The following is a 27,560-nucleotide window of genomic DNA, read 5'->3' as shown; positions in this document are numbered from 1 at the left end:
CCCCATTCAACTTAGCCCACTGCAACTGGACATCAGCCTCCTCTGAAGAGAAAAATAAGTCACAGTAGCTTCTTCCAGGATAACTGAAATATAGAGGCGCAGAGGTTACCCTAACACCCTCAGCCACTCACAGACTCAAAGGCCAAAGCCTGAGGCCCTGCTCAGCTGGGGCCCTTGTCACCGCAGAAGGATGGGTCAGAGTGCTGACCTTGGAGGACACCCAACTGAGGTACCCTAGTATCCCCCGTGTAAAGGACCAAAAGGGCCAGCACTCTCTTCCAATAAGGTAGCAAATACACATCTGAACAGTGGATAAAATCCTCATTTCCACCCAAATGATGAACCAGTTGTTTCAGCACCCTTTTCACGGGATAATTTTAGCAGCAATGTCTTTTCTGATGAGACCTGTCTACAACGAAACCACAGAGCTGCCCAGGTGGAAGCCACCCCTACCCTGGGTTCCCAGGGCAGTCCCCAACATTGCCCAGAACCCCGTGGCTCCCAAGATCAAGGTGAAGACCACTCCTACTTGAAAGGACACCATTATTAGTTCCCAAGGCCCAGTATTTTCCTGAACTTTCAGTTCTCCTCTCTCTAGAATAACCACCTGCTGTAGTTTTATGAAATACTTCCATGTCTGAGAAGGCCTCATCTCCAGGCAGGACTATCAAAGAGGACCTCTTCCTATGAGCCAGACCCAGAGGACCTGCCCGGGAGGCCAACCAACTTACCAGGCCGCCACCCCCTGTGGCGACCCCCAACTCCTCCCTGGGACCGGGCACCTTTAGCTGGTGGTATATAGCTTCTGGAGCATTAGTGCTGTGCGTGCTCACGGCTGCTGGCCCACACCCACAATCTGTCCTACAAATAGACAACTGGAGAGCAGCCCATTTTCAGTGAACTTAGCAAGGGTCCAGAGTGAGGAGCGTGTACAAAAGGAAGAATGGAGGTCTTCCTCCCTTTCAGGTCTGTAGCCTGAAGGTAGTGTCAGGCTGCAGAGGGATGAAGGGCCTCAGGTCTCACCCTGTTTCTTGGGCAGGTGGTTGGGCTGGCCCTCAGACCGGTTACCAAATAGGTTCCAGCAAAGGCTGAAGTCTCAACCTTCCCACCAGAAAATGTGAAGCAGAAAGCATGAGAAATAAACTGGTCTCCTTTGACCTACAGTGGATACTTCTGAGTTGTTCTGGCATCATGACCTCGTGGCATGTGGGAGTCACAGCAGCACAAGGAACACCCCGCCCTCCCAGCCCCCCAGCCTCGTTCAGTGTTCCCAGCAGGCAACAGAAGTGCGGTCCCTCTTCCAGAGAGGCCTGCAGAAGCCCTGGCTGGTGTCTCCTGGACTCACCTCTGCCCCCTGCAGGCCATCGGTGGTGTTAAAGTCCCTGCTCTCCCGACACAAGGCGAGCTATCTGGAAAACCATTTGTGAAGGGATGCTGACGTGCCAGGCCCAGGACACTTAACAGCTAGTGAATAAGGCCCAGTTTTAGTTTCGTCAGTACACACTACAGCCAGACTGGCATTCGGTCACTACTGCTGGTGCCCGGCCTCATGGGTCAGACAAAAGCCATCAGCAGCCTGGAGGCCAGTCCTGGTGGGGGTGCTCGTCCTTCCTTCCCAGGCGTATCCGGGGCTGCTCTGGATTCCGTCGGGCCAGAGCGCTGCTCCTCCTCTCCAGCCCATAGGGAAGTGTGCTCAGCAAGGAACCACAGCAGCTTCTATGTTCCTGGCTGTGTCCTGATACAACACCAAGCCACAGCCAGTGCACGAAATCCTGGAATTCCAGCTACTGGCCTGGGGAGTACTCTTGTCTATGGCACTGGCTGTAGCTCCCCCGCCCTCAGACACAAGGCAGAGACAGGAGCTCAAGACACACAGTTCTGCAGACCCCTGAGGAAGGACCTGAGCGCGCCAGGAGCCTCAGACACTGTCAGGAAAGGGCCCTGGAGAGGTTCCATGTGCTCATGTGAGGGCAGGTTCCCACGGATTTGAGGTCAGAACGTGAACCAGGCTCCACCCAACACACCCAATAGCCGTACCCCTTCATGGGAGACCAGCCAGGCTGCTTTTTTTTTGCCTTTTCAAGTTTTTATTTTTATACATTTTTTTTGTATTAAAAAGAAAAGCATAATTACCACAAATTACAAACGACTAAAGCAGGACTAGAATAATGAATGAATCACTTCAGCCTGAAAAGCAGATACTCTCAATAATATTAATGTTATAATACAAGCTCATTCAAGTATTTTACATTTTTTTCCTTGTAAATGTGATATCCTAGCACATGGTAAAGATAATGTACTATGAGCATAAGGTGGAACCTTCTCCGCAAAGCCAGATGACAAGTTTTCCTCTCCAGTCAGAATGGGCTGCATGTTCTGATCTTCTCTGCCTCTGCCATCAATGTGGCTGAAGGAGAGGGTGGGGCTGGGACAAATCCTGGGACCCTCACACACGAGATACTTGGGGGGTCCCATTCGGGAGGGTGATCCAGACCACTCTACCCAGGCTTTTGGCAAAAAACCAGCCCACCCTCCCTAATTAGTTGTCTTCTTTGCCCCTCCTCCCACTGCCAGGGCTTTCTGAGCAGCTTTCTTTTGTAAAATCAATCACCAGGAAAGGGGAAAGAACTACAATAGAACAGAACAAAAACATAACAACTTTGACATGGGGGCTCCTCGCTGGGCTCTGAGCCCAAGGGGTCCAGGCTGCGGCAGCGTCAGGCACTACCTAGAGTGCTTTTCCTCCCAGGTTCAGGAGACAGTGGGAGAAACCTGCCCCTGAGCAGAGCTGAGGTACACAGACCTTCTGATGTCTGAGGCCCAAAGGTCATGTTGGCGTGGACCCATCTTGGAAAGGTACCGGATGAATGGAAGGATTGGGGCAGGCTGTCACTTCTGTCTCAGATCTTGGATCCCCATGGAGGATGGTGGGTGTGAAGTGGCAAGCCCTGATGTCCTTTGCCACTTCTTGCATGCTTGTCACAGATACATCGGTCCTAAATTCAAGTGTCTTCAGAAAGTGAAGATGTAAACTACTCTTTGCAACATTAACTCCAAACATGTCACACAAAAAAAAAAGGAAGAAAAAAAGCACCCCCCCCTCCTCCCCAGCCTGTATTGAGATGAAGTCCTCACCTCCCTACCCCAAAGGGGCTTCTTCTTTCTGGGGTGTCTGTGGGGAGGGTCAGGGAGAGGATGGCAGGCCCCTGGCCTGGGAGTAAACTCTAGACAACAGCCCACACTCTCAAGGCTTCCTTGTGACCCCAAACCCAGCAGAGAACACACACTGAGGTTACTATGGTGCTGGAAGCAGTACAGGGCCGAGCAACCCGAAGGAAAAGGGGCAATTAAGGGAAGGAGGGGGTCCAGGTGTCCGGTGTGTGGTACATCATGGGGCAGGCACCGGGCTGGGAAGGGAGAGGCCCAGACTCCACTGTCAGAGCACAGAGCAGACACTCATCTTGGCCTTCTAAGCAACCAGCTCAGAGGGATGGAGATAGGCTTCCCCATAATGGGAGGGTGGAGGCTGGGGTGGGCGGGGTGGCACAGCAGTGAGGTGCCCAAGACAGAAGACAAGCCCTTGCCAGCCTGAGATGCTGGCCTCTACTCCCAAATTTGGGGCCCAACAGAGGAAGCAGTTGAAGAGAGCTGAGAGTGTGAGCGCATGACCACCACCACCTCGGGGTGAGTGTGTCATCATGCCCACGCCCAGCCCCCAGTCCAGTCTATGAAGGCCAGTCATGGGTCACCGTCCCTAGCTGCAGCTGCCAGGAGACCGGCCATTGCACTAATCATCCACAGCCCGAGACAGTCAGTCAGTGGCTGGAGAAGTGAAGATAGGCATACTCTATGTCCACATATACCTTCCGGCCATGGGGCTTCTCCAACTGGCAGGATTACCCATACCCTCAAAGCCTCCTCATCACTTGGTTCCTAGGCAGGGTCAACTGGAAGGTGGGCAGAGATGGCTTGCAGAGGGGTGATGCAAGATGGACAAACCCACCCGGCCCACGGGAGGAGAACAGCATCCTTCTCCACCTTTTAAGAGACAAAGCCTCCTAGAGGTCTCAGAGATCGATCGAGGGAACGCAAGCAATGTTTCCAAGCCTCAGCTGCCAAGTGTTCACCCTTCCCCTCTGAGGTGGGGGAAGACGGTCAGGCTGAGGACAAGTGTGCCCCAGATCCAGGCCAGTGCTGTCCTCCAACAATCTGAAGCAAACTTGGCCTTGGGGTTCCGAAGGCAGGATGAAGGGCGTCACGGCAGGACGGAGCCTGGCGAAAGGAACAGCAAGCAGAGCGAGGACACGACGGTGGCAGCAGCGTGTGGACACAGGGTGTCAGCCTCAAATGACGCGACAGCGGGAATATTTGGGCACGGCTCTCATCTGAGCCACTCCCAACTCTCTTGCCTACAGGCAGGAGGTGCTGTACATGCAACTCAGTCAAGAGACAGATTCTAACCAATCCAGCCCAGGCACATCCAGAGAAGGTTCGAGCTCTTCAAGTTGACTCCACGGAGGAAAACAGGCATTTGGGTATTTCAGATTCCCACTCCACAATAAGGCAACTTTTAAAAAAATACTATTTCCAAGAACAAAACAAAAAAAATCCCAAGAGTAGGGGAAAGACATCACTTTCTGTGGATTAGGTGGGGGTTTTCTGATGGTTTTTTTTTGGTCTTTTATGGTCGATTTTGTCTTTTTTTTTTTTTTCCTTTTCATTTCCCCAAGGATGGAAAGGTCAGAGAAAAATAAAATAAATCATCTTTCAATAGTCTTTTCTGGTATGAGCAGCGTCTCTCTGGGCTGGAGTAAGGGGCATGGGGAGAGGGGGATGTAGAGAGGCTGAAACCTTCCCTCACCCCCACTTCTAGATCCTTTGGTTTCCTCCTCCCAGAAGATGGCAGAAGGGTGTAATGGGGACAGCAGGGAGAGAACATGGCGATGGCAAGCCCCAGATGATCAAGGGGCTGGTGCTTGTAGGGCCCAGGGACGCTGCCAGAGCCTTTTATGAAACAGTGCTGGGCAATGGGGCCCACAGGGCCTTTTTGTGGGCTGCATAGTTGGCTTGAGGGGGAGCAGGAGGCAGCTGTGGATGGGGACCAGGGTTGCGGCCTACCAGCCGCGGGCAGGGCTGCAGAGTGATTTTGGTAATCCAGACGAACTATCAATAATTTAAAACTTGATATATATATATATATATATATATAAAAATTTCCCCCCTTGCCCTCCCCCCCTTAGAAGAAGCTAGGATGTGAAGAAGAGTCATGGAAAGAGAAGAGGGAAGGGGGTGTGTGGAGGCTCCTGCCCAGGGGTACCTCTGATAGCCCAAATGGTATACACATTGCTACTCAGCACGAAGGCCCATCTTAATGACTACAGGCCTGTCCCTTCTCTGTCCCCTCTCCTGGGACTGGGCACCCCAACAGACGCTCACCTACCCTCTCCATCCCTTCTCCCCCCAAAACCCCAGGGCTAAAGGGCTTTTCACTTTCCCAAAGTCTGTGCATCCGAGTGCTGGCTTGTCCATTTGGCATCTTCCCGGACGGGCTGGCCAGTGGGTGGTGTGGGGGGCTGGCTGGTGGGTCTGCTGGAAGACTGGGAGGGGCACCGTTTCCTGCCCTCGCCGCTGCCACCTCCTGCCGCCACTGGGTGTCGCTTGTGGTTGCCCTCCTCACCCATGGGGGGCTGTAACAAGGCGGGAGTCACAGTGATTAGGGAGCACTACCCACAACCCCGCCCTTGCCAGGGCTATTCAGAAACCCCCTACTTCCTACCTCCCAGTGTAGATAATAAATAGGTTTTTAACCCTAAAAACTAGTCACTAGTTTTATTAAGCACATCTCCACGCCAAGATGCCAAACCTTGTGCTGATTTATGCACATTTACTCATGGGGTCTACACCACCCTTTGATGTAGACATGACCATCTAATTTCATAGATGAGGACAGCGAAGCATAGAAAAATAATTTGCTGCCAAGGGGTCCAGAACTTTTAATGGGTAAAGACAAAATCTGAAACAGGCCTATTCAGCACTGAAGCCCAGGCCTTATCCATACATCTTTCTGCTCCCCTTCTGGGAAGTGGCGGCTGCTCAGGAGACAGTACATGGAATGTGGCATGCAATCCACTGACATGCCTCCATTCAGAAGGCCCTGGGGACTGCCTCATGGCCCTAAAAAGGACACTGATTAAGAGTCAGACTGGGATCCAGTCTAGCCTCACCACTGCCAGAGGTCCTGTAACCCCAAGGTCACCTCTCCCCTTTCTGGGAGCCAAAGCTGAGCCCTTTCTGCTCTGCTCCCAACAGGTCTCCCTATTCTCTGCACATGCACCCTCTGCACCCTCCCCCCGCTCCAGCCCCCAAAGGAGGAAGTCCTTAAGGATGGAAGAAAACGGGCCTAACTTTTCGTCAGGACACCTAAGCGGTACTGCCACTATCTCACTGGCTGGCCATGGGCTCCTGATCATCCACTGCTATAGGCATGACAACAAGAACCCTGCCTGCTTCACTTTATAAAGGTTTAAAAAGGTTAAAGCATAGTGTCTGACACACAATAAAGTCAAATTTTTTAATGTATGTGAGGACTATTACTTACTTCTATTTGCCCTTTTGCTAAAAGGTTTCAAGGGAGTAACACGACTGGCATATCCCTACTACACTATAAACACTTTGAAGGAAAAAGTTTTACTTATCTCTGGAATCCCTGATACACTCAGGACAGAAGAGGAACCAGTAGTCATAACTTTGACCACCACTGGATGTCACTGTTGAGTCACTGTGCCAAGAAGAAGTGGGAGGAGCAGGGAAGAACTAGACATACTTTATCAAGTTTTAGGGCTGGAACTGACCTCTCCCAGAAAGAATAAGAACATTTACCTAGGGTACTCGTCCTGATCACCTCTAAATAGGGCACAGCAGCAAAGAGGGATGGAGGTAAGACAGAAGGGGCATTACAATGGTTCAGCCACATCCACTATGGGAAAGGGAGTGGGGAGTGATCACAAACCCCCCAATGAGCCTCCACTGCCCACTTCTCATACCTTCTCTTTAAGAAACTTAAGGCCCAAAAGGGACAAGAAGGGTCCCTGGGCTAGTGGCCCAGCTGGGATCGAAACCCAGGTATCCAGATCTCTGGTTCAGTTTTCCTTCTAAGACAATCAGGGTGGGAAAGATGAGAGACATCCACTCACATCCACTCGGAAGTCTTCGAGACGTCGGAATTTGCCGAGGTATTCTTGAAGTTTGGGGTCAATGTCCAAATTTTTGGCTTTGGAATATTTCAAGAAAGCCCAGAACTTTTCTAGCCCATATAGCTGACCTGCAGGGAAATAGAGAGGTAGAAAGAAGCTTGGCCGCTGAGAAGTTAAGAATAGAGAGGCTCAGGAGAAGGGGATGTGATGTGATACAGACAAGCCCAGGGGCCAAGAAGACAGATAGATGACCAGGGCTCACAGAGTCCCAACTCCGACTCTTACCTGCTTCGTAGTCCTTCACGGTTTCCTCCTGAAAGTCCTTAAATATGTCCAGCCGGAACTTCTTTTCCAGGCCATAACTGTAGTATCGAAAAAGGCACTCCAAACCATATCTGTAGGAGAACACAAGTCAGTGAAATCAGGACAGTTTCTTTGTCTGTAAATAGGAAATGTATCTGGATGACAGATCTATGAAACCATTTAAAATACATGGATTACTGAGAAAATGCTAAGTGTTCTCTGGGAAGGCTGGCATTTAATGCTAGTCTAAATGAGTCCAGCATTAAACGTTCACCAAGGGTCAGCAAACTTGGGCCAAATGAACAACAGCCTTCTGCCTACACCCATCTGCCTATGAAGTTATCACTGGTTACTTTCTGCTGCTAGAGCAGACAGGAGTTGTAACAAGAGACTTTATGTTCCACAAACCTAAGCTATTTGTTGTCTGTCCCCTAAGCAAATTTTGTCAATCGCCAGCATGAGCTCTCTGCAAAGCCATTTGACCATGGCAATTAGATCATCTATTCACTCACCGGAATCAGAAATTTCAATTCTAGCAACGTATACAGGGAAATGACCAGAAATGTAGATTTAGATTTTATAGATGTACCAAAATTGTTCATAGCAGCATTCTTTTGAAAAACTTAAGTCTTAGAAGAGTGATTAAGAAAAATCATGATAACTGTACAACAGAATAATACAATCTATTTAAAATTATAATTTAAGTATACACTGATGGATACTTAAATGCTCATGCTTATAAATGATGAAGAACGTATTAAAAAAAGCACTCTTTTATGACCTGAATTCATAAATATGGCAGAACATTAACACTGGTTGTCTCTGGACTGAAGAATGTTTTCCCCCAGCTTCTTTAAACATTTGTCCTTTTCAAATTGTTCACAGAGAAAAGATTTTACTTGGGAAAAGTGTCCCTCTAGTTTGTTTTTTTTTTAATAGCAAAATATTAAAAGTAACTGAAGTATCTATTAATAGGAGACTAAATTATGGTACATCTATACAGTAAGACCACATAAGCCATAAAAACAACAACAACAACAACAAAGTTATTTATATATGGATATGGAATGATCTCTAAAATACAACATTAATTAAAAAAGCAAGGTGCAAAATATTACCCAATAGAGGCCATCTTTTCTATAAACAAAAGAAGTGTGTGTGTGGGGGGGAAGACTACACAGGTCTGTCCTTGCTTACATAAGCCAAGTATTTTTAGAGAGAACTCACAAGATTCTAACAATACTGGCTGCCTGTGGGGAAAGGAACTAGACGGCCAAAAAACTAGGATGAGGAAGACTTCTCGCTATATATAACCTTACGACTTCTTTGAATTTTGAATATATTATTTAAAAGTACTAATTTTTTAAAATAAAGTACACAAAATATATACACAATGGATTTCCTATCACCGTTCTGGAAGCAGATCCAACAAAGATACCCTCTCACCATCTCTCAAACACCAGAGTCTTCACCCCAATCTTACTCACCTGTAGCCTTCTTTGGCATCCTCCAGAGCCAACTGCTTGAATTCCTCATACATCTTTTTGTTGAAGTGATCTCGGAGGAAGAAGGACCAGAAGCGGAAGAGAGTGTTCATCTCCTGAGACTGGCCAATGCCCAAGCGTTTTCGCTCTGATTGGGGAGGAAAGATATGATTTAGAGCCAGGCTGCCTGTGCTGTGGGGGACAAATGATCCTGTGGCTCAAAGACATCAGTCCTTTCTCCTCCCAGTTCCTTTGCTCATCACTGTTAAGTCTCCGGGGAAGTATCCACTGAGGACTAACTACTCTGCAGCAGGCCCTGCTGCTGGGCACGGGGCCTGAGCACCCCCAGAAGTAGGTGGCATCTGCCACTGAAGCGGACATCCTGGTCTACCTCTCCACCTCAAGTATTACTGCTCTCAGTGTAGTTAGAGCCAGGAAAAGCACAAATAAGCAATCCATGCACTCAACAAATTATATTCATCATATCATTGTTACCGATTATTTTAGGAGTCCTACAATATTAACTAAAAATCGTACGTGCGAGGGCAGTTCAAGAGGGAAGAGACACATACATACTTATGGCTGATTCATGTTGATGTATGGCAGAAACCAACACAATATTGTAAAGCAATTATCTTCCAATTAAAAATTTTAAAATATATATACACACACACACAACACCAAAGAACAAACAGATAAAATTTTAAAAATCTGGTATCATTTAAAAATTAAGAACCTTTGTATTTCAAAGGACATGATCAACAAACAAGGTGGAAAGGCAATCCACAAGATGGGAAAAATATTTGCAAATTATATTATCTGATAAGGGACTTATATTTAGAATAAAAACTAATTACAACTTAATAACAAAGACAAATAATTGTTAAAAAACAGACAAAGGATATGAATGGACATTTCTCCAAAGAAGATATACAAATGGCCATTAAGCATATGAAAAAATGCTCAACATTATTAGCTATCAAAACCATATCAAATAAAATCAAAACCATTACAGAATATCATTACACACCCACTAGGATGGCTATACTCAAAAGGAAGACCTTAGTAAGTGTCAGGAGGATATGGAGCAATCAGAACCCTCATACACTGCTGTGAGTAATATAAAATGATGCCGCTACTTAGGAAAACAGTCTTGCAGCAATTCCTCAAAAGGTTACAAAAACTACCCTATTATATGACCCGGGAATTACACGGTTCCACTCAAGATAAATGAAAACCTATGTCCACACAAAAACATGTACAGGAATGTTCAAAGTAGCACTACTCATGAAAAGACAAAGCAGAAATTTTGTCCACCAACTGATGAATGGATAAACAAAGTGGAATGTTGTTTGATAATAAAAAGGCATTAAGTACTGATACATGGTACAACATAAATGAACCTTGAAATTATACACTAAAGGAAAGAAGCCAGTCACAAAGGATCACGTGTCATGAGTCCATGTTTATGAAGTCAAATCCATAGAGAGAGAGCAGATTGGTGGTTGTGTAGGTCTGGGAAGAGTTGGGGAGGTGGAGGGAGGAGGAATGACTAGTAAGGGGCACAGGGCTTACTTCTAAGGTAACGAAAATGTTCTAAAATGGATTCTGGTGATGGATGCACAACTCAAATATATTAAAAGCCAGTGAGTTTGTACACTTCAAACAGGTGAATCATATAGTGTGAACTGTATTTACACTAAAGCTGTTATTACACACACATACAACATGAAGACGGAAGGTTAACGAATCAAGCATTGAGCAGCCATGTTTTGTTGAATAAAAGGAGGCTGAGTGACCAGTAACTCTAAGTGCGCATGGCTATGAGCATCTTTAGAGACAACCTAAGAAAAACCTACAGTTAAAAGGTTATCTCCTTTTGTGATAAAAGGAAACATGTGAGTGTCTAGAGAGGTTCTCTCCTTACATTCTCGTCTAGAGTAGGGGTTAGCCATCTTTTTTTCTGTAAGGGGCTAGAGAGTAAATATTTTAGGCTTTGCAGGTCACATACGGTCTCTGTCATAAAGTCTCACCCTCCCCACCCCTACTTAAAAATGTTAAAACAAAAACTGTTCTTAGCTCTAGGGCAGTACAAAGACAGGTTGCTGGCTGGATTTGGTCCACAGGTCATCATCTTTCTGGAGAATATATGCTGTCTCATGCATATTTGTTTGTAACATCGATGGTTTCATCAGAAACAGGAAAGAAAACTCCTGGATTTTTTTTTTTTTTTAAGATCAATAGAGAAAAATCAAGGAACAGGAATATTCTAAGCACCAGATCCTCTTTGCCTCCTATATTCTAAAACTAACTTCAGTCCTTCCTGCTATAATGTTATGTCACTTCTTGCTCTGAGGCTAGAGAGAACAGTCACCTGCTCCACCAGCCCTTACTCTGGATCTCAGTAGTGGCCCAGGAAGCTCCACCCTCTCCCTCTGTGCTTCTTACCATTAAGGCAGCGCCTACGATACTTGTGGTAGACGTGTTGTGTGAAGCCGTTTTCCTTGAGCAGCTCGTGGGAAGGATGTTGGAACTTGGGCAGCGACTGAGGGGTACAGCCATAGCTGCCAACTGCAGGCGTGCCTTCTGAGGGGCTGGAGCTGCAGAGACCATGAAACAGAGTGTCACCAGGTTCCCTAGAGCAGCCAACCATCAGACAGCAGGGGTCCCTCTGGTGCCTTCCAGCCTTCAACATCCAGCCTCTCAGTGTTAACAGACAGGCCCAGCTACTGTACTAGACCCTTCATTAACTATATGCATGGATCTCACTTATTATATCCATGGGTCTCACTTACTCAACCAACCTTTGGATGTTTTTTTAACAGTGAGGACATTGGGGCTTACATAGACTGGGAGTCTTGCCCTGTCACAGAGCTAATATTTAACATCTCAGATCTGTACAATGACCAAACCTGAGCTTTTAGCTATTTATTTATCCCATGTTAACATTTAACTTTCCTTAACAAGCTGAAATGGGTTAACCCATCCATATTTTTTGCAAAACCACCATCTATCTTTGCAGGGAATAAATAAGAGTGCATAGGTCAATGGCTCCCAAACCTGCTCTGGAATTCAGAACACTGGGGTCATTTTCCTGAGAATAAAAAGGAATCCAGGCCCTACCCCCAGAAGCTGTATCCAGCAGACACAGCTGTACTTTTATTTAACTCCTGAGCTATCCAGAGGGAGGCAGCAAATATGCACGTCGGAAATCAACTGAGCAAACCTCCCATGAGAATGCCATGCAGCCACCATACTTCAGAAAGCAGCCTTCCTCTTCCCAGGATCTGGATTAAGCTCTCTAGACTACCGGTTTTTTGGATTTGGATGAGGGCCCCAGAGGTCTTGGTCTCATCACTGTCACAGCTCTGCTGCCCTCCCTGCAGTCAGCCTGACCCCCTTTCCCACGGCCCACACCTGATGGAAGCAGTCCGGGGCCTATGCTCGCGGGAATCCATCACCCAGCCCACGTGACTCTCCAAAGGTGGGTTCGAGCTGTGTCTTGTCTTCCTTTTCCGAGGCGTCTGCAAAGGTCAGTATGGGATTTGTTAATATACAGTCATACTCATATGACTCTGAGGAGCATCAAGTATTTGTAAGATTACGATACCCTCCCAAAGTCTGAGTTATCTCACAATTTACAAAGCATTTTCATATCTAGTCTCATGCGCTGTCCACAGCTGTAAGGAGGAGCTGGCACACCTACTTGACAGGTGACAAAACTGAGGCTTGTGGGTGATGTGATCTGCTCAAGGACCTGTCAGTTCTCCTTAGATCTTATCATGGCTGCTTGGGCCACCACTCCCAGACCCCATTCCACACTGCAGATGGAGCCACTCAATCCCAGTGGGCCCACTAGCCTAATCCGGAGCAGGGAGGGGTAGGGCGGGGGGATGCGGTACTTTCTTAGCTCAAGACAAGGGAAGAAGCGGAGCCCTGGAAGGCCGTCAAGTGAGCCCAAGACTTAGCGGCTTAGCATCAACACCTCACCTTAGCATCCAGGGTTCGACCTTCCTTCACCACTGGATAAAACCGTGACGTCTGGCTTGAATCTTTGAGCTGCGGTGTCCGGGGTGTGCGGGGGGTCCTGGCATTGCGGTAGTTTGGCGACTCTGGGACAGTGGTTGGTAGAGAGCGGGCGATAGCGGAAGGCTCGGGAGCACCAAACAGCTTGTTGGCCAGGGCATCAGTGGGAACTGCAGAATCAAGAGTGGTGACAGTGAGCAGAGGTAGGCCGGTGCCTGCCTGCCCCCAGAAGCCCCGCCAGACAGCTCCAGACTCTCCCACTCAGGCCAGGGTGGCAGGGGTCATCTCTCACCTTGCTGGAAGCGAGGGGGTCCAGGAGGGACCTCCTGGTTGGGGTCCACAGGGGGCTCAGGGGTTAGTGTGTCAAACTGCTCCCGACTGATCATATTGACTTTCTTGAAGTTCTCGACTTCTTGCTACAGAGGACACAAGATGGGTGGGGAAAAGAGGCTGGTAAGAGGACTGCCCTAGCCTGTTTTAGGAATCAAGACAGACAGGAAGTTGAAGAGGGCAGTTGCCACGTCCACATATGTGGAATTCTGGTCCCTGGGCTCTCAGCTGCTCATCATCATGCCTCAACCCCAGGTGCCCAGGGGTTGAGTGTGCTCACCCAGCAGGGCTGAAGACTTGCCCAGCCCTCCCTGCAGCAGCACTGAGGTCAGAAATCCAGCCCTCCCTACAGCAGCACTGAGGTCAGAACTCCAGCCCCCCAGGAACCTGCTATAGCCTCCCCTCCCCAACTCTCTTCCTGCAATTCTCTCATTTCAAAACACATTACAACTACCACTCACTACAGAGGCTCACCAGAAGCAGACTGACCACCATACACATCCACTCCGTACACTCTATAAAATGCCTACACCACCAGTTTTGACTGTTTCTAAGCAGCAGTGAGTTTTTAAAAGACCTATCTTTTCTCCATATTCCACACTCAAAAGCAAGTTCCTTAAAAGGCCTTTAAACTTTAATACATGCCTAAATATTTAACAGAAATGAAAATCCAATCTTATTCTTCATAAAAGTGTCTAGCCAACCTCTGAAATTAAACACAGATGATCAAGAAGCAGGATGATCACCTCTCACATGGGCAGTTTACAGTGTTTATACACCTCTTCTCATTCTTAATGCCCCCCTCAAGCACTGTCAATCATCACCCCCTTTTATTAGATGAGGGTGCTGAGGTTCTGTGCCCAAGGTCATGCACTTGTCAGCTTTCCTGTGCCTCACGTCACAGGCACCCTAGGCCCCCACCACCACTATGCCCAAGGCTCACCTTGATCTGGGAATATTCGGGTTCGAACTTCTCAGTCCACAGGTCCTGCTCATAGTAGAAGAGCCCATCATTAATGACCTTGGCCAGCTCAGCACTCATCTTGGCACGCGAGGTGTGGTTGCCAGTGCGGTCGCCCCCTGGGTGCCGGCGCATGTAAGGTGGTGTCTGAGTGACAATGAGGATTTTGTTGACATCCCGGTCATCAATCTCATAGTCAGAGTCCTCATCAGACCAGGCAGTGAAGGTATTCTTTCGTCCATCCATCTGCTCCATTTCCTCATCAAACAGGAAATCCAGTTCCTCTTGCTCATCTTGATCCTTGGACATCAGCTGCTGAGAGGGTAGATGCTGAGGCAGAGTGGTCGAGTGAACAAACCTGGGTTCCTCCGACTTCTAAAATGGGGGGAGACCAAAGAGAGAGAAAATCACCAGGAAGTCCTTAGGCCAGGCTAACACTGTCCCCGGAGAGAAGCCCTGACCCCTGAACATGGGACTGTCACATCTGCAGCCCTGATAACGACACCAAGTCACAGCTGTCAGCACCGGAGTCACTCACGAAAAAAGGATGTCCCATAGGACTCTGGGTTTCTCCACTCACAGTTCACATCAGTCCTTCACAAACACTGAGATGACAAGCTCCCTGTATGTACAGACTGCACTCTCATTTACCTAAACACATGCCCCTCCATAGCACCTGGCCTCCGAGCGGGCACATGAAGAAGTTCAACAGGCTGCTTCATCCTTTTCCCCATCCCCAACTCCGCCCAATAAGCTGGAAGCTTCACCAGCCAAGAACCACAGCTGCCTTGCCTTCCACTGCACCCTCAGAACTTAGACTGGGACCGAACAACAGCCCATGCTCAACTATTTGCTGAATGGGTAAGAACCACTGGTACCAGGCCCTGCGACCAGGTCCTTGAACTTATGGAGCTCACAGTTCAGCGGGAGAAAAAGTCAGCCAACCAACCAACTGCAATGTGATGGTAAAGACTATAAATAGGCCTTGTGGGAGTACTTAGGGAGGGGCACTTAAGCAACTGGGGGCGGGGCTGGGGACACTCAGGGAAGGCTTCTGTGAAGAAGTGATTATGAAAGGACCTGTTTAGGTAAGCCAGATGAAGGCAGGGACAAAGACTGTAAGAGGTAAAACAGACAAAAAACCAAAAACATGGCATGTCCCCAAGGCAAGAGAAAAAACAAGACTCCTTTCAGCCAAAACAATTTCAGAGTATTGATAAGCTGAATTATCTCAAAGTTTTTGGAGGTAAAACATCTGTTTACCTCACAGAACATCTTTAAACATTAATTCCCTGTTGTGCCAAAAATAAAGCTTTCTCTATAAATCTTAAACTATTCTCTTCTGCAAGGGTCAGGGTAGGCTAGGTAGAAGTGGAGGGCTCTAACTCTGGACTGGAAGCTAGGTGTCTTTGGAAAGGCCTTTCCAAAGCCTCCACAGTCTTAAAGACTGAACTGAACCTTGTCAGGTCCTTGTCGCTTACTACCTTCTCCTCATGATTCTAGCCTACCTGGTACTTCTTGAATAATCAGAACAGACAGGGTCGGGGGTGCGGGGGCAGGAAGGAGATGAGGGAGTCGATCACAGTGGTACAATGGAAAAAGGGGCACAGAATTCCATACAAGGTCATCTGTCAGGTCTCCTCTCAAGGCCTAGACCAAGGCATCCAAAGACGGGATGGCAATGGGCAGGTGAATGGAGAAGCTTGCTCCTCAAATCTTAGTTTCAGATTGAAATACTTCTCTAACAGAAGACTATGTGTGAGCTGCTCATATATTGGTCTACTATTTCTAGAGCAATCTAACCCCTTCTTCCTTTCAACCTAAGAGAAACTGAGGCCTTCAGATACTAAAGAAGTTTCCCAAGGTCACCAGTCAGCAATGGCAGAAGACCTGTGTTCCAGTCTAGACTCTCACTCTCCAGGCCATGGGTCCGCTCCTTCTTCCTTCCCTTTTCAAAGGATTTGATGGAGTTATAGATGAGACAGTGAGGACAAATTCAGGGGGACGGCGCTAAATAATGCAGCCACAAGGACTTAGATGAGGCAAAAAGAACAGCCAAGTGGCTTCCCTGGTGGCCCAGTAGCTAAGACTGTGTTTCCGCTGTAGGGGGCCCAAGTCTGATCCCTGGTCAGGGACCTAACAGCCCACATGCCATACAGATTGGCCAAATAAGCCCCCAAACAAATCAAAAAAATCAAACAAAAAAACCTACCCAAGTATTAAGAAACACTTAACTTTCAATGAGACTGCTACCAGAGCCTGCATGATCTCCTCCTGTGAAAAATGCCACTCAGGAACTACAGAACTAGGGCTGTCCTGAGGGGTGATACACTGGAAATGGAAACAGGCCATATCAGCCTTCCTGTACTCACTGGTCACCTGCAGCTTACATCATAACCCTGAACTACCTGACCTGACTTCTATCCCCTTAGAACACAGAGCTCTATGCCTATGTGATACCCGTTCCGCACTCTCCAGCCCAAGGCCCTAGAATCCAGGACAGGGGACAGGCCTCACCCACCTTGGGTCGTGCTGGAGAGGGCCGAGGCCTTTTCTTCACTTCAATCCAGGTCTCAGAATCCAGGTCAGGGAGGCTGGCGGACAGGCCCTTGGGCAGCGTCTTTAGGTTGCTGACCTCCTCTGTTTTGGTTGGCACTGGGGTGACCGCACGGGGAGAGCCAGGTGCTGACTCTGAAGGGTAGAAAGGGGAGGTCCTCATCCCTCCAGCCCTCCTCTTGATGCCAACCCCAAGCAGGACTGCTGGCCAGAAGACAAGTGCAACAGGGAGGCATCCACATGCCAGCAGGGTACCTACCTGTCTCTTTCTGGTAGTGCTGGCGGGGCACAAACTCTGGGCAGTTGAGAAGCTGGGAGAAATCGGTCTGGGAATAATCCACTATTGGGGGACCAGGAAGAGGCCATTTCTCAGGTTCCTCCCTCCTGCGTACTTTTTCCTCAACGATCTCTACCACTTTGCTGTCCTTTAGGGCCTGCAGGGGAGAAGGAGGGAGAAGATGCAGAGGGAAGACGCGGACAGACCGAGATCTTGGAAGCTGGGGCATGACTGAGCCCCATGAGCTCAGCGCAAGTCCAGAGTTGGCAGAGTATGAGAAAACTGGCCCCATCTTCCACAACCAGCAGATGAGTGAGATGTTCAAACTTGTAAGAGGTACCAACATGCAAATCACACTTGCCCTTTGACCCCGCCATTCTACTTCCAGGAATCAATCCGGGAAATACTTGTACCGACAGGTGACAACATGTATAAGATATGGACAAAAGGCCATTCACATCAACACTGCCTGTAAAAGGAAAAACTGGGAACTACCTAAACTTGCCAGTACATAGGCAATTCAAACCAATTATGGCACAGCCATTCAACCCAGCACCACTCAGGCTTAAAAATCAGCTTCAAATGTGTTGAGGTGGCTAACAGTCTCAAAAAACAGGTCTAGGTCAATGAGTTTAAGACCCCACTGGGGTTGGAACTCTTAAGTAAAAACATGCAAATGCACACAGATTTTTCCAGGGTTCACAGGGACAGGGCTGCAGGCGTCTACCTCGGGGGAAGGGGGTGAAGTAATGGAGAGCAGGGAAGAATTTCCTTTTCAAAATCTTTTAAAAGGAAAAGAAAAACATTTCAACACGTGACAACATACTCTGTTGGTGAGGCTCGGGAAAGAGGCATTCTCATACACTGCTGGTGAGATTGCAGAAAGCACACACACTAGAAAGGGAATCAGGTAACAGCTAGCAAAATTATACACACATTGCCTTTCAGTTCAACCATCCCACTCCTACACAAAAGACACACTGGCTAAGCCATGAAAAGATTATACACACACACACACACACACACACACACACACACACACCTGTAAATAAGAACGAGGAGTATCTTTCTATTACCACCACCACTACTACTAAGTGGTCAGCTCCCAGATACATTAAGTGAAAGCAAAAAATGGTGAAGAAATACATGTGCTATGTTACGATTCATCTAAGAAAGGGTGAGTATATAATACACAGAAAGGCATTTACTTATTTTTTTAATGAAAGGATTCAAAAAAGTTTGTTTATAGTAAGAGAAAAAAGTGTTAAGAAAATCTTTTAAGTTGGACTTTCAACATACCATTTGCCTTTGGAGCTACAGAAATATTTTATGTAAAACAAGTAAGAAATTAGGGGTAAGAAAGCATTCCCAAAAATGTGAGAGCAAAGCAAAATTACTAAAACTAATGTGTACACAACCACACAAAAATCATTTCAACTTCAGAAAATAGTCACTGACCGCATAAATGGGGAAAAAAATTTAGGAGTAGGAGAGGTACTGTAAGCATAATGTGTACAGCAAAACAAATGAACAGTTACTCCGATGTTGTTTGGAATCAGCATTTTTGCCATGGGAGAAAGTAATAGTGACAAACATTAAAAGATCCTTGGGTTAAGTAAAGACGGTGGAGAAACATTAACAGAAAATATCAGTGTAATCTCATGATGTATTAAAAAAAAAAAAGACAACGACCAAGCGTAGCAATAAACACCCTACAACTCAGGCTGTGATATCTAAACATTAGAACTACCATTTCCCCCAAATAAAGGACCTAGAGTGTCCTAAAGAATAAAAAAGGCCATTCGAGATCTGAGGCAACAAAAGTACAAGATGAGCCAGGGTCCCACTGGTAATGATTTGATTTAGCATAATAACTACAATAAATGAAACAAAATGCTTGAATCTACTAGTCTGTAATGATACAAAAACAAACAAAAACCAAACTGAGACCTTACCAGTTACTTTTGAAGGTTATTAGGGATCAGCTCATAATTCTGAGAACTGGTTAACAAAGGAAAAGATCAAGCACTTAACTGCCCTTCCTGTACAAACTACATGCTTCTTGGTAACCAAACAGCTGATAAGGCAAAGTACCTCCTTAAAGAGTTATTCCAGCAAACAAATACAGACACAGACAGAACATAAACATTTTATAGTTTCTAATGAATTAACAGGTAATTTACAGCTTATATGACAAAAAAGAGAACCAGATGAAGCATTCATTAAGTGCCACCTGAGAGAATATATCAATATCACTATCTATAAAGTATTCTCAACAAGGAGGGAGAAAGGAAGAAAAAAACCTGAATCTGATCAGGCCTCTCAATCACTAATTTACAAAAAATCTGGAGTACGAAACATGTAAAATGGTACTACTGTGTCCTATGGAAAATTCTACAAACTGTATAATCTAGCATTCCAACAAAAAACTGCAAGGGAAGAGAGAGAGGAGGAGATATCATAAGACAATGTATTGATCTTATCTGGATCCTGATTCACAAACTACTAAAAGAAAACTTCTGAAACGGGGGTGAATTGGCAACTGAACAAATATTTGGTGATATTAAAAAATTCTTAGTACTTTTATATGTAATAATGATACAGTGAGTACTTTTCTTTAACAGGAGGATTCCCTGGTGGCTCAGAGGATAAAGCATCTGCCTGCAATGCAGGAGACCCAGGTTCGATCCCTGGGTTGGGAAGATCCCCTGGAGATGGAAATGGCAACCCACTCCAGTATTCTTGCCTTGGAGAATCCCATGGAGAGAGGAGCCTGGCGTGCTACAGTCCACAGGGTCACAAAGAGTCAGACACGACTGAGTGACTTCACTTTCCTCACTTTCACTTATCTTTTAGAGATAGATTAACTGAAACATGGATAAAATGTCAGATTACTGGAGATTTTCTTCAAAGTAATCTGGGAAAGGAAACAGATGAGGAGACAGATGGAATAAGACTGGCCATGAATTGACAGCTGCTGAGCATGGGTAATGGGCTCGTTACACCACTGTGTTGACTTCTGTAAAATTTCCATGTCTGCTGTCTTCCATGATAAAGAGGTCCGGGGGGAGGAAGGTAAGATAGAGAAGGGAAGGGAACGAGGAGAGGGAGAGAGGCTGGCCAAGCCTTGAAACCTTAGCACAAGTAATGAGATGAGGACTCTTCTGGGGTTCTTCGGCTTGACCCAACCCCAGCTCCTTAAGTAAGGATCTTTCTTTCCCCTCCACCCCAGCCCCAGGGAGGGAGACATACCGCAAAGATGAGTGAAATGTCAGTGGTAAGGGCCTGCACTCGGTGGAAGGACGCAATAAGTGTCATGGGAAGGAAGCCGTCAGCATCCATTTTTCGCCGCAGGAAGAAGTCTCGCTCTAAATTGTCCACGCTGAAGTAGTATTCACTGGGTGGAGGGGAGAAGTGTGATTGCTCCATCATGTGTGAACGTGCCTTCTTTGTTCTGTACATTCCAGGAACCTCATACAGCCTCTGACCAACCCTGTCCCTCTGTATTTACAATCTTAAAGGCTGGAAAGAGATGATGTTATCCTCTCATGGCTCCCTAACCTTGGGTCAAACTCTCTCTGCCCTTCAGCCTCTGGGTACACCTGACAAGCCCCTCATCCTTTAAAACCCAGTCCCAATACTGTTGGTCACCTTCTCCTCCGCTCCTAAAGAGCTTATCACACTCTACTGCAGTCATCTCTTCTCTTGTATGGCTCCCCCCACTGGACTGAGACAGTCCACTAGAGGTTAGGAGTTAAGGTTTTGCAAGTCAGACAGAAACAGACTGAAATCTGTGCCTTGTCACTTATTAGTTGGGCAAGTTACTGGGCCTGTTTGCTTATCAATAAAAAGGGAATAAAACCCAGCTCATAAAAATTAAATAGGTAACTCCATAACTAGGTAAGAGAATGCCTATAAAGCTGAGCACTGGCCTCATCAATGAGGACTCCATGAGTGTCTATTAGCATTCTGACAATGCTGCCATTACAAATAGAGGCCCAAAGGGAACAAAATCTAGACATTTTCTTTCCTTTTAAAAACATTAACTGATTCATTTTTAAAACAGAAGTACAGTTCTCTCAAGTTATCTTTTTCATCTCCAGCCAGAGGCAGCAACCACTGTGATCCCCAGAAGAGCCTGTACAGCCCTACTCCGTCCTCAGGCACCCCTCAACCCCACCCATGTCTCCAGAAGGAAGACGCCTGTCCACTCACATCTGGCGTTTGATGTAGTCTTTAAGCAACTCCTGGTCCACGCTGTAAATCTCAGTGCTGCTGACATTGTCAAAATAGTAGGTGATGTTGTTCATGTACTTGGGGGTGCGAGGCCCCTCCACACCATCAAACTTTCGGTAGCCGAACTGGTAGTCAAAATGGGCTATGGGAGGAACGAGCATCATGAGGGAGAGGAGATCCCCGCCTGCCGCCCCCGCTGAACTCCCTCAGACATCCCGGAGCCCAAAGGGGCCTCACGTACTTCGAGTGCCACCCCGTCCGCGTCCCCGTCCGCGACCACGCCCCCGTCCACGGCCACGGAAGGAAGCCCGCGCCCCACCAGCCCCATCACTCTTCACACTCGATGTCTCATCCTGGTCATGCCAGGCAGGCTCCGATTTGGTCTCTGGTTGCCAGGCTGGAGTGGGGGGGGCCACGGGCACGTAGGTGACAGGCTCAGACCCTATGGGGAGAGGGGGCATCAGGTCAGGCCTGGGGGTGACCCCCAGGCCCAGGCCCTCCATAGTGGGAGCGCATACCTTTGATCTCCCCGCGGCTGGTGGGGGTGTGTCGTGGCTCTGGAGGACGAGTAGGGCGTGAGACCAGTTTCTCTCTGGGCACTTCAGGCTTCATGTCTATTTGCAACGGAACCCACTTGTGTTTGTTCCCTGGAGGATAGCGTGGGCACGAGAAAGGCTTGAAGGAGAGGCCCCTCCCGCCCACCTCTACCCCCAATCCTCTGTCCCTGGAAGGGCTTTTACTGCCCGTTCACCTCGGGCAAATGCCTTTCCCTCACTGGACCTCATTTTCATCCCTGAAATAAGAAAGTGGTGGACTTCAGTGTGATGGACACTCCTGGTTGACTCCCAACACTGATTTCTCCCGAGCATGCCATTTACAGCCAGACACATGGCAGCCTGGAATCAAGACCGTACCTCCAGGCTCCCCTAGATACATGCCAAGGAGAGCTGAATGCAAGCACTCAATTCTAGGGTGCGTCCCTAAAAAGCAAGGAGCTATTCCCCCCTTTCCCCACCCTAAGTAGAGTGAGTCACCTGAGATGAGAAGAGCCAACACACAGCAGGACAAAGGAATCAAAGAGCTGCCATTATAGGCCTGGCCTACTTCTACCAAGCTCTCAAGTGAAAGAAACAACCTTCCATATTGGTTAAACCACTGTTCCTCCAGATACGTATGACAGCAGCCAAACCTGTATCCTAGCCATTTCAGCCAGAGCAATGGGATCTCCTGTATTTAAATGAAATCTAACACAAGGCAGCAATACATCAACAGACACCAAGAACACACTGAGGGAGGGACCCCCTGTCTTCTGCACAGCTTGAGCCTCAGTGCTGAGGACAGGGCTTTCCAGATGCTGGTTACAGCAAAAGAACTGATGGATAGATAGTTGGAAGGAAGCTTGCTGGCCTAGCAGCCTACACCCATCAGACTCTCAAGCACTTCTGGGGGCTCCTGAAATTGCTCCAGCAGCCCTTGAGTTCTCACATTTCCTGATTCTGCCTGCTACCTTCTCCCAAGTCCTGCTCCAAGTCACTCACCTTTCTTCTTCTGTCCCCCTCGCTGGCAGTCCTCGTCCCCATTCTTCTCCTCCCCCGATTCATCGGATTTGGTTTTCGGGCTCTCCTTACTATCGCTCCCCTCTCCTTTCTCCTGTTCCTTCATGTCCTTTTTGGGTGGTAGCTTGCGGGCAGGCTGAGACTTGTGGGCCTGTGGCTGCAGCAGGAAGCAGAGGAACAGGGAGGTGACATGCATCTGCAAGCCACTCAGGATGGGAAGGAAGGGAGCTCCCTGTCACCGGAGCACGTGATGCAGGTTGGGGTGGATGTATCCTATAGCCCTGTTTTCACGCCTGACATGCCTTTGCAGGGAAGACTGGCCAAACAGGCGAGAGGCAGAAGACAACCCACCTCTTCAGGTCCCTTAAGTCTAAATGAGAGAGACAACCCCTCGACACGGGCTGTGTCCTGCAAAGGCCAGCTGTTTACTCCCTACAACAGGACCATGTGGTTTGAATCATCTGTGGGATGGAGGAGACACTGGCCTCTGGTCTGTCCACACTAACCCTGTCTGTGAACAAAGCCGATGAAAGACCTTGCCGTCAGCCCAGAAAAAAAGATGGTGGGGAGGAAAGGACTGACCAGGGGTCCACTTTCTGCTGGGGCTTAGGAAAGCTATGTAAGCTTCTCCATAACCTGTGGTCTGGAGGTGGGTACTTGCCCTAATGACCATTCTGCTGCACTCACAGGCAATCCAAGTGGAGAACACAGGTTTTAGAACATGACACACTGACTTTCAATTCCCACCTGGCCATCAAGGACTAGTGATTAACCTCCCACCCCCCCCACCCCCCGGCCTCATCTGTAAAATGGGAATTACCGAAGGGCCTATCTAGGAATCACTGAGGATTAGGTGAAATAATGGATAAACGGGACTTGGAAGTCTCTGTCACACAGCAAGGACTCAAAGGATGATTCTTAGCTATTTCAATGTTGCCCACATTTTCCAACCACTCCTTTAAAAAAACAGAAAATTAACAGCCGAGACTCTGAAAGCTTGAGGCCAAATGTGAACATGCAGACGGAGTTCAAACCTGCCCATCCCTCCCCACAGACTCACCTGCACACTCTTATGGGCTATCTCTCCAGGTGTTGGCCAGTTGATTGCATCTCCAAAGTCACCAACCTGCAAGGGACATTCTGTGAGGGTTCCAGGGTAACCCTGCCTTCACCATTCAGGCCCTCATCCAAAATATAGCTCCACCAAGAGATCATAAACCAAAACCAGTCTGTCCACGAGAACCATCCACAACAAAGACCCAGAAAAAGTGCCTCTGCTATTCAGAAATCCCCTGCAGCCCAGAAGCACTCACTACAACAGAAAAGAGTCTACCACCTCCATCCAGGAAGCCCACCCCCACCCCTGGGTTGCCAACTCATATTTCTTACCTTGCCACCTTTACGCTGTTTAGGAACTGCTGCCCTCACCACCTTGGCCGGGGCAGAATGTTCTGTGGAAGCAAGAAAGGAGAGGTGGTTATACAGCGCCCCTCAGAGAGGGCCCCGACCAGCTCCTCACCCTCATCACTGCTCCATGCCACCAAGCAACCTGTAGGTTCCCAGACAGAAGACGTGGTGGACAGAAGAGGGACACATGCTCAAACTCCGCTTTCTGAAGAAAGCATGGAAAGTGAGATCATGGAAGAGCAGGCAGCCCAAACCCCAGAATTCAACACTGGTCTCTCACAACTCTTACCCTCTTGTGTAAGGGGGACTGAGGCCTGGAGACTCTATGTCCATGGTGGGATTTGCTCTGTAATTCAGGGCTCCTGCATCACAGCAGATCCCATAAAGGAATCTGAAAGACTCTCTCTGGCTCAAACATTCTAGAAGCCTTCATGTGAGTAGACTTAGGAAGGCAAGACAAAAACCCTAAGTGGGCAACCAAGAAGTCCAAGCCCTCTTCTAAGGCATGTGCATCAGAGGCAGCTCTGTCCTCAGTGATCTGTAGCCACCGACGGAAGACGTGCCTGCCTTCCAAGTTTCCAGAGGAAAAGCGAGACCATCACCCCCCAACATTTGACTCAATGGTTCCACCTTTAGGAATTTATCCTAATGATACAAATTAAACAAGTGTTTAGGCTTATGTGCAAAGATGTTGAAAGAGCTATTCATGATTTCAAAAAAATTGACAATAATTTATAACAGTAGGGAACTGGCTAAATAAAAGTTGAGTAACTTCCAGAGTGTTCTTAAATGATAATGATCTCTACTGATATGAAAACATAAACACAGTAAATGAAAAAAAAATTATAATCCTATTTTTGTAAAATAAATTGAAAAGGTATACATACAAATACACATAGTAGGAATCTGGAAGACATATAACCAAATATTACCAGGACTTAAGTAGTATGTTTGGGCTTCCCTAGTGGCTCAGACGGTAAAGCGTCTGTCTGGAATGCAGGAGACCTGGGTTTGATCCCTGGGTTGGGAAGATCCCCTGGAGAACGAAATGGCAGCCCACTCCAGTATTCTTGCTTGGAAAATCCCATGGACTGTGGAGCCTGGTAGGTTACTGTCCATGGGGTTGCAAAGAGTTGGACACGACTGAGCGACTTCACTTTCACTTAAGTAGTATGTTTAAAGTGATTTAATTTTGTTTGGGATTCTCCAGTAGTTTCAACCAGGGCAGAAAAGAGCTTCCTATTTTTATTACTTTTAATTTTTATTTTTTGGCTATACCCGGCATCATGCAGGGTCACAGCTCCCTGAGCAGGAACCGCACCTGCAGCCCCTGCAATAGAAGTGCAGAGTCTTAACCACTGGCAAGCCAGGAAAATCCAGGGGCTTTTTAAAAGGGGGGAAAAAAATTGTTATAAGGAAGTGGCTCTAATAAGTCTGGTCCTTTCTACATTTACACTTGTTTTTCCAAGTTGGTTCTGAAGACCAGGAGTTTCTGAACCCTTCCTTCCCAGAGACCCACAGGATAAGACACAACCCGGGACTCTGCTCACCCATCCCTTTGCCTCCACTGTTGGCCAGCCATGCCAGGACAAGAGCTGCCCCCAGTCCCCGAGCAGAGAAATTTGTCCAGCTGGTCTCAAAAGGAATGTTCCAATTCTTGATCAGACGCATGTTCCCTTAATGAGAAGGGAGTCCTTGCCTGATTCCTAATTGTGAGGCCACTGAATTCTTGGCTTCTACCCCATACTGGAGCCACTGCCTCAAGACATTCCACATAGCAAAGGAGAGCTGGGGCTCTATAACCCAACCCAACAGCATCCCCTATTCCCAGTGCTGGGCAGTGGAGAACCAGAAAATCTCTTCAGTTCCAAGACAATGGAGCCCGTAGGGCACGGGAACTCCTTACTCCACACTGATTCTCCTGCTAACTCCAGTTTGGCCCAGAGCAGCCTCATACCACGCAGCTCCCTACTAGGACCAGCAGAGGCAGCTGTTAGAAGATCAACTCCCTTGATTACACATGAGCTATGGCAGTAATTACTTCTCCAGGGACCCAGCCTATAGACCCCAAAAACACTCCCTGCATGCTACCAGGACAAGAGCAGGCCAAAAGGCCGGCACCATCAACGTCATTATCATGAAAGTGGAATGGGAAATCAGATTCAGAGGGCAAAGTGCTCTTGAAGACTACCAAAAAGGTTCAAGGCAAAGTTCTTTTGGGTCATTGTCTTATTTCCTTGAACAAAAACTGCTTCAAAATTGGGAAGAATCAGATCCTGTAACTACCCTGCCTCACATCTTGCTCAAGATCACAAATGGTAAAGTTCTGCTGTAAATTCAGGCTCTCCTTAATGGGAGTGCCCTGCTTCCACTAAAAGGCCCCACTGATTCCCTACTCCTCCACCAATCCCAAGCTGACCATGGGAATGTGGCTTCTCTGGGCACACCCAGGAAAACCAATCAGTCAGCCCTTTTAAAAGTTTGCTGAAAAGGCCCCATCCCTAGTTAGGCTCCCTCTGTCCCAAGGACCCTCAGTACCCTGTTCCTGCTCTGCTCTCACGTAGGGCCTCAGGCTGCCCCTGCTCTAAGGAAGAAAATTCCCCGGAGAGACAGAGAAACACTTTAGGGAGAGAGAACCACCGCTACCTTGAAGCAAAATCCCTAGCTCTATTAAAATCCCACAGGGCCCAGGGAAACACAGGAAGGCTCCGATGAGCTACTGTCAGGCCCTGGGGGTAGGCTGGAAAAAAAGACTTCAATGACACACCCTTTTCTGGGTCCCGTCCCAACCATCCACCTTCACCAGGCGCACGCACGTGTGTACACACGTGGGCACACACAGTGCAGCTCCACAATATACAGGGCCTAGCGTCTAAAACGGCTCCCAATGAACACCAATCTTTTGTGCAAGAGGCCAGTCCTTATGTCCAGCACCACTGCCCCAAGCCCAGCTGGGGACGCACTACACTCACCACCTCGCACGTGCCCAAGAATACAGTTGTAGGACATGAGAGCAGCAAAAAAGGCCCGTGGTTCTGATTTCTTCCGTTCAGATAGGCAACTGAGGGTAATAAGGGGCTTCCCTTGGGAAGAGCCGGGATGGGCACTAGAAGCCTCAGCTCCCTCTGTCCAGTGCTCCTTCCCGCTCACCAGAGATTCCATGTGTCCACTGGTGGAAAATGGGTCAAAAAGCCTCCCTGGTGTGATCTCAGAGCATCGTCCTGCCATCTC

General features: G+C 47.8%; 1 protein-coding gene and 1 non-coding gene across 3 annotated transcripts in view; one reads left to right on the top strand and one right to left on the bottom strand.

The window, feature by feature from the left end:
• Nucleotides 1-5,347: 5,347 nt before the first annotated feature.
• LARP1 (La ribonucleoprotein 1, translational regulator) overlaps nucleotides 5,348-27,560 on the bottom strand; it is a 58,659-nt gene continuing 36,446 nt past the window's right edge. Inside the window, exons 2-19 of one of the 2 annotated variants that reach the window (XM_069592469.1) lie at nucleotides 24,312-24,373; nucleotides 23,983-24,048; nucleotides 22,905-23,079; nucleotides 21,885-22,013; nucleotides 21,608-21,808; nucleotides 21,346-21,508; nucleotides 20,383-20,527; nucleotides 17,113-17,287; nucleotides 16,819-16,988; nucleotides 14,280-14,672; nucleotides 13,299-13,422; nucleotides 12,971-13,176; nucleotides 12,398-12,504; nucleotides 11,429-11,580; nucleotides 8,984-9,128; nucleotides 7,479-7,588; nucleotides 7,194-7,321; nucleotides 5,348-5,687 (exon numbers count right to left, since the gene is read on the bottom strand). In XM_069592469.1, the coding sequence (XP_069448570.1) occupies nucleotides 5,487-5,687; nucleotides 7,194-7,321; nucleotides 7,479-7,588; nucleotides 8,984-9,128; nucleotides 11,429-11,580; nucleotides 12,398-12,504; nucleotides 12,971-13,176; nucleotides 13,299-13,422; nucleotides 14,280-14,672; nucleotides 16,819-16,988; nucleotides 17,113-17,287; nucleotides 20,383-20,527; nucleotides 21,346-21,508; nucleotides 21,608-21,808; nucleotides 21,885-22,013; nucleotides 22,905-23,079; nucleotides 23,983-24,048; nucleotides 24,312-24,373 (2,852 nt within the window). In that variant the 3' untranslated portion in view covers nucleotides 5,348-5,486. The remainder of the gene's footprint in view (nucleotides 5,688-7,193; nucleotides 7,322-7,478; nucleotides 7,589-8,983; nucleotides 9,129-11,428; nucleotides 11,581-12,397; nucleotides 12,505-12,970; nucleotides 13,177-13,298; nucleotides 13,423-14,279; nucleotides 14,673-16,818; nucleotides 16,989-17,112; nucleotides 17,288-20,382; nucleotides 20,528-21,345; nucleotides 21,509-21,607; nucleotides 21,809-21,884; nucleotides 22,014-22,904; nucleotides 23,080-23,982; nucleotides 24,049-24,311; nucleotides 24,374-27,560) is intronic. The other variant, XM_069592470.1, reaches the window with a different exon arrangement.
• Nucleotides 19,761-19,832, top strand: TRNAC-GCA (transfer RNA cysteine (anticodon GCA)). The gene has a single exon. It is a non-coding gene; the product is annotated as a tRNA-Cys (tRNA).

The sequence above is a fragment of the Ovis canadensis genome, chromosome 5, assembly GCF_042477335.2.
Source record: "Ovis canadensis isolate MfBH-ARS-UI-01 breed Bighorn chromosome 5, ARS-UI_OviCan_v2, whole genome shotgun sequence".
Classification (NCBI taxonomy): domain Eukaryota; kingdom Metazoa; phylum Chordata; class Mammalia; order Artiodactyla; family Bovidae; genus Ovis; species Ovis canadensis.
Note: the sequence above shows the minus strand (reverse complement) of the source record. Positions and strands in the feature narration are given on the sequence as shown.